The sequence below is a fragment of the Hylobates moloch genome, unplaced genomic scaffold, assembly GCF_009828535.3.
Source record: "Hylobates moloch isolate HMO894 unplaced genomic scaffold, HMol_V3 SCAFFOLD_10, whole genome shotgun sequence".
Classification (NCBI taxonomy): Eukaryota; Metazoa; Chordata; class Mammalia; order Primates; family Hylobatidae; genus Hylobates; species Hylobates moloch.
In genome coordinates this window covers 67,982,072-67,988,496 of record NW_026652285.1, presented here as the reverse complement: position 1 = coordinate 67,988,496, position 6,425 = coordinate 67,982,072, and the positions used below count along the sequence as shown (strand labels likewise).

The 6,425-nt window shown below is 51.1% G+C and overlaps 1 protein-coding gene across 1 annotated transcript in view; it reads left to right on the top strand.

Annotated features, from left to right (window-relative positions):
- Positions 1-3,453: 3,453 nt before the first annotated feature.
- Positions 3,454-6,425, top strand: part of PTCH1 (patched 1) — a 74,261-nt gene continuing 71,289 nt past the window's right edge. The window contains exon 1 of the mRNA XM_032164593.2: positions 3,454-4,610. Coding sequence (XP_032020484.1) covers positions 4,608-4,610 — 3 coding nt within the window. The 5' untranslated portion in view covers positions 3,454-4,607. The remainder of the gene's footprint in view (positions 4,611-6,425) is intronic.

Below are 6,425 nucleotides of genomic sequence, written 5' to 3'. Positions count from 1 at the left end.
CAGTCCCCAAAGCCCTAATTCTGAGAGTTGATTTGGCTTGTGAATATCCTCCCACAGGGAAGAGGCCAGAGTAGGGAGTGGGGGGTGGGGGGGCAGTCATTTTATAATTGAAATCCCTACACTGAGCAAGAGTACTTTTATGAAAGCTTGTGAGGATCTCTCTGATCCAGAATCAAAGACTGACCACGCCTAAGGTGTGGCCAGTGTGGTATGGCCACTGACCATGTGCAAGAGCGGCATTCATCTTGAGGTGGAGAGCTCCTTAAATGTGGGCAAGTGTTTCTTCTGAACCCTCAATTACTCATTTGAAAGCCTTCCAATTGCTGGAGGTTACCATGAGGGAGGAGATGAATGGAAATGCTTAGGCACCCATTTTTACTGGGAGCCAGAGAAGAGGGGAGCTTAAAATGAAGAATGTGTGAACACATGTATGCATGTGCAAGTGTGTGTATCAGTGTGTATGTTGATGGTACAAGAGTAACACTGGGCTGGGCACGGTGGCTCAGACCTGTAATCCCAACACTTCGAGAGGCCGAGGTGGGCGGATCACAAGGTCAGGAGATCAAGACCATCCTGGCCAACATGGTGAAACCTCATCTCTACTAAAAATACAAAAATCAGCTGGTGTGGTGGTGTGTGCCTGTAATCCCAGTTACTCGAGAGGCTGAGAATTGCTTGAACCCGGGAGGTGGAGGTTGCAGTGAGCCAAGATTGTGCCACTGCACTCCAGCCTGGTGACAGAGCGAGACTCCATCTCAAAAAACAAAAACAAAGAGTAACACTCTATCTCCAGTAGCAACAATACTCAGAAAGACAACCTCGCCTATGCATACTCATTGTGGTCTGTTTCTGGTTGGTTTCAGGCCTGTTTCAAACGTCCTATTTCCCGTCTTCCAATGCCCCCTAAATCTCCATCTGGCCCTGCCCTGAAATCTTCGACTTTGGAATTATTCTTCTGTGTATGGCTCTAAAAGTCCAAGTTAACCAGCAAAAGTATTGTCTAGTAGCCTCATCAGCCATTAACACCTTGATGCCAATTGGCTTATCAGACTGGGAAGACTTGGAGCTAAGCGGTGTTGTCTGGTAGCCTTGTGGGTCATTAACACCTCCATGCCAATTGGCTTAGATTGGGCAGCACTGGAGCTGGTTTTTGGGAATTGGGGAGACATAAGCAACTTTAGAAGTGTGGAGGCAGCTGTTTGATGAGAGAGGGCCCACTCTGGTGGGAGTCTCAGAGAACTACTAGAAGGTAACACATAAGGGTGTTGAGTCCCTGACCCCCAACCAGAACCTATATCATTGACTTAATTTAATGCTTCTAGCATCTGAGAGTGGAGAGAAGAGAGGCACAGCACTGACATAATCTGTGAAGATTGATTTCAAAGGAAGGAAAAGAAAGGTTGCTTTTGGGAGATGTTATGTGGAAAATGTTTATTTAGAAACAGAATGCTTGTTCCCTGATGCTGCAAAGAAACAGCACTCGAACATAAATTTAATTATCTCAGCAAGGCCATTATTACTTTCTGCAGAAAGGGTGCTCATCGCAGATGAAACAATGCGAGAGCACACCTGAACAAAGGAAGGAAGCAATTTTTATCCCTTACATAGTTTGTCCCTGAGACTGTGTCCTGTCTCCATTGCCTGGAGCCAGACCTCACAATCTAAACCAAAACCCGATTGGCTAACAGTTTAAAACTTTTCTAAATAGGTAAAAGTAATGGAAAGACAAAGGAAAACAGGAAGTTGCTTGTGCCACATAGGGAAGGGCCATAGGCTGCCAGCTGGAACTTGCCTGTGAGAATGTCCTGCATAAATATCTTGGTTAAGGTACAAGGACATAGAATGTACTACATGCCTGTGAGCTTGTTTAACAGCTACATACGATAGGGTTTAACAAAGAGTTATTAGCACAAAGCAAGGAGGCTTGAAGGAAGTTAGTTTTTAAAAGAAACTATTATTTTTAACATTTATGATTTATTCTTTAACAAGAAGGGAAGGGGAAACTTTGAAGAGGAACTTTTTACATTCTACAGGAGAGAACATTTCCAGGGGCTTCCCTCCTTCCTGTACTTGTATGTTTTAACACCAGATTTTCTACTCCCTGCCTCATTATGCCACTCCTGCCCAACTCTAACTACTTACACTCTTGTACAAAACAAACTTGTCTTTGCTCCCAATTGTAAAGCCTTGGACTAAGATATGACTCATATGAACACATTCAGTCCTAACTGAGGGACAGCGTAGACCACCAGGACCACAAAGACTGGGTAAGTTCTGTCGTCCTCCTGTCTGCACACTCAAGAAAAGCGATTTCCTAGAAGCCCAGGTAGCTTTAGGGCTCCTCCTGGCCCAGGCCACTTCCAAGGCTCTGTACTTAATTTTGTGTTTGCAGTTTTGAGTTGCTAAAGAAGCTCCCCACTCCCCCTTCACTCTGAAAGCTGCCTAAGTCCCAGGCCACACAAAACTAGTGTCCACTCTTGAGTATCAGCCTTGGCCACAACTCAGCAGGAGCATATAGCCAAGTGTGCTTCCATGAGGGTCTTCATTTTAACGAGGAAAAGCAAACTCCTCAAGTTCTGCCGGAATTTTCCTAGCAACTGTATATTGTGGGCCATTTAAATGCCCTTTGTCAGCTGTTTCTCTTTTTTCTTATCCTCCTTTCTCCCTCATATTCTAGAACCCTCTATTTGGAGATTATGTATACCTTCCTGTTCGTAATCCCACCCACATTTATAGATAAACAGGGCCCTTTGATATGACACCAAAAGACAGGGGAAGTGTTTCGAAGGGAAATGGTGGGTTTTGTTTTGTTGTTGTTGCAACTATTGTGACTCTTAGAATCCATGGTCAGCCAATATGTATTTGAATCCATTTTTGACTGAAGTCACTGGTATGAAATGACCTTCTGGACCAGCCAAATTCACAGGGCTGCCCCCCTTCTAATGCTTAATTACTTAACATGTCTCAAACACATACATTCTGGAAACTCAAATGACTCTGCTCAAGAATGGCTATGTCATCTTTGTGGGAGGGAGATCCCAAAACTCCTAAGATTATTATTATTATTTAATAACACATGGGGCACCTCTCCTACCCCCGCCCCGCCCCCCCCAACACACACACACCTGATCACACTGTCAGCCCAGAATGAAGTGAGAAGAGTCTGGCTTTATTTCAAGACCAGCTAGTTAGCTCTTCAGAGCTGCAGTAAATGTTCTCACTCCCTCTACCCTGCCCTTGTATCTGTAATTCATCTTTATTCATAATGTGGCCCATTTAAAGAGGCAGCGTGTGAAACACCGTCTACCAGCGGCGGGGTTGAGCAGATAAAATGTGACATTGTAGCGGGGGCGCTCCCGAATAGGACGCTTCAGTCTTGGGCGACAGCAGGGTTATCCGCGCGATCCACCAGCTCCTAGGTTTAGGCCAGTCACCTAAGGCCGCCTGGCACAGGACGGCATAGTGGGTGGGAGCATTTGGGTGGCATACCCCAGAAACCACAGGAATCGGAAGAGAAAGGGAGCAAATGCCAATCCGTGATTCTTTGGACCAGCTACCAATCTTGGTTTCCAAGGGACGCCACCTTGGTCTCTTTCAGAAGAAACGGCTTCCCAGGGACCGACACGAATCCGCACACATCTCGTGCTGAAATCTCCCCGGGAAGGCGCTGTGATCTGCCCGGTTCTCCTGCTCTCCGCCTCCCTGGCGGCCCGTAGGCCTGTCATCTAGAAAGCTCCCAGCTTTTCCGCGCTTCCGTGGGAATGCGAGCAGGAAAGGCTTTGAGAATGCAAGCATGAAAGGTGGTGTTCTTCTGCAGTCCTCTGGGAACCCCCCCACTTCCCGGAGCGCTGGGGATGCTAAAAGGATCTTCCTTGCTTCCCCACACCTCCCCCCACCGGCGTTGGGACAAAATGGCCAAATGTTAGCAAATAATGTGTGCGGGGGCGGGGGCGCCGAGCACAAGGTGGAGAAGCCGCGGGAGCGCGCGGAGACCCCCCGCCTGGCGGCCCCCAGCAGACAGGGCCGCGGGGGGCGGGGAGGGGGGCGGCTAGGCTCGCGGGAGCTCGCCGGGCAGGGCGCCTCCCAGGAAGGCGGGGAGGGGAGCGCCTGTTTACCCAGGAGGGCTGTGCTGATAGCACGTTCCTGGAGTTTACTTTGCTTTCCTTGAGTTTATTGTAAAGGGGTAAAGTTTTCGGATCCGTCACGTGACCCTGACAGGTCCTGCCTATGGCGCGGCAGACCACCCACGCCGAGGGCCATGGAACTGCTTAATAGAAACAGGCTTGTAATTGTGAGTCCGCGCTGCACTCCGCCGAAAGCCTCCGGCGGCCCAGCGCGCCGGGGTTTTTACACTTTCCGTTCCTTTTGTAAAGACGGAGGAGGAGGAGGAGAAGAAGAAAACGGAGGAGAAGAAAAAGACGACGACAGGGGAGACAAAGAGACCCGCAGCGACAAGGCAAGGGGGAGACGAGGGAAGACTGGGAGAAGACGGAGGAGCGGAGGACGAGGAAAGGGGGGCCAGGGAAAAAAAAGGAATTGATGTGAAATCCAAGCCCAGCGTCCGCGCCATCGGCACCCGCGCTCCGAGCAGGGGTTGACGGCCGGCTATGGTGAGTGCAGCCAGCGCGGCGGCCGCCGACGCCACCTCGCCCTCGCCCTCGCGCGCCGTGCGCCTCGGGCGGCGCGGGCACACGGGGACGCGGGACGCCCCGCGCGGCGGACGGAGGAGCGAGCCCCGAGCGCCAGGCGGGAGGGGCGGGCCGCGCGCCGGGCCGTGGGGCCGGGTGGGCTGCGCCGCCTGGGCGCGGGAGCGCGGGTCCCGCGCCTCCACGCTCGCTCGCACGCCCGGGCCCCCGCCCCCGAGGCCAGCCCTGCTGGGCGGGGAGGGGGGCTGGCCGCGGCGGACCCCGGCCGAAGAACGGCTCCGGGGGGAATTCTCACGGAGGGGGTCGCCGGGGCTCCCATTTTCACGCCTGAAAGGGTCGCCACCTTGGTTTCCGCTCATCAGCCTGGTGGTGGCTACTGACTCGCCAGCGGAGGCAGAGCTGGTGATGGAGGGCTGGTGCTGAGAGTGACAGCGCCGAGGGGAGGGGGCTCCGAGCGCGCGCGCGGAAGCCGCTGCCGCCCGCTCGCGAGAGCAGCCGCAGCCGCAGGGAAGGGCACGCTCGCGCCCCGCAGACTCGCTCTTGAGCCCGCACGCACGCCTAGGGGAGCGGGACACCCAGGCTAGAAGAGACGCACCTTACCCATCTCCCCTCCCATGCTGCGGGAAAAGGGCCAGAGGGGCTTTTGGAGTTCAGGAAGGGGCGATGGGTAAGAGAGGTGGTATGCGTGACTCTTGTGCCCACCGATTCAGGCGTTCGGGTGCCTGCCACCCTTACAGAGATGGGCGACCAGCCCAGTGCTGAGAGTGCAGAGTGCGGCCTCAGGGGAGCCCGGGGCAGGGCCGGACCGATTCGCACCTTACAGGCCAGGGCCCAGCACTGAACCCCAAGACCCCCAGAAACTGTGCCTCTGGGTGACATGCGCTGTGTTTCCACGTATTTAGTACGTTCATGTTTAAAATGATGCTAGCGTGTGGATGAGCACACTCTCATGGAAACTGATCTGTTTCCATCACCATATGGGTGGGTGGCTGTGGAAGACACCCACAGACCTGTTTTCCTGCACCTGGGAGGGAAGACCGTCTTCCTCACTTTTTATCCTTTCTTCCTCCCTGGGGAGGAGAAATACAAAAGAACTAGACATAAATAATAAAGAGCCACAATGGGTGGCTCTAAATATTTAATAATTGGATCACTGAGGTCTTGAACTACCACAATAGCCCTTTTTCAGCATTCTGTGTGTTCATTTCTTTTAGGTTTTTATTTATTTCTGTGTTTATTGGCGACAGTAGTTCAGCATGCAATTAATCGCCTCCACAAAGAAAGACAATGCTTTATGGTGTCATCCTTTGTTATTGCAACTTAAAATTTCTGGGTGGTACTCCGGATAAATTGTTGCCTCAGGTGCATGGAGTGCCCAAGTTGTAAAACAAGGGGCTTTCAATTGTGAGTTTGTGTGTGTTCCAGTTGTCACCCAGCTTCCTTCCACAAGGCTATAAAATGCCTTTGAGTCCATGATCTGTTTCAATTAAAATATTGAATCAAGGTAGACATCAATAGGCCCCACCATTCTCAATTTGGGGTATTAGCTTCATTTCAAGCTCACTGTGAGTGGTGTATCTAATTTCTGGTTATAAAGTAGTCATAATCTGACAAGCTATTTGAACAAAATTTAGAACCATTTGGAATTATTTTCTAAAAAGAAAAAGGCTGTTTTACAAATTATCTTCAACTTTCTATAGATAAACTGATGAGGTTAATGTGGATTAAAATATGTCTCCCCTGTTTTTATCCTCATTCCTCTCTCTCTCTCTCTCACAC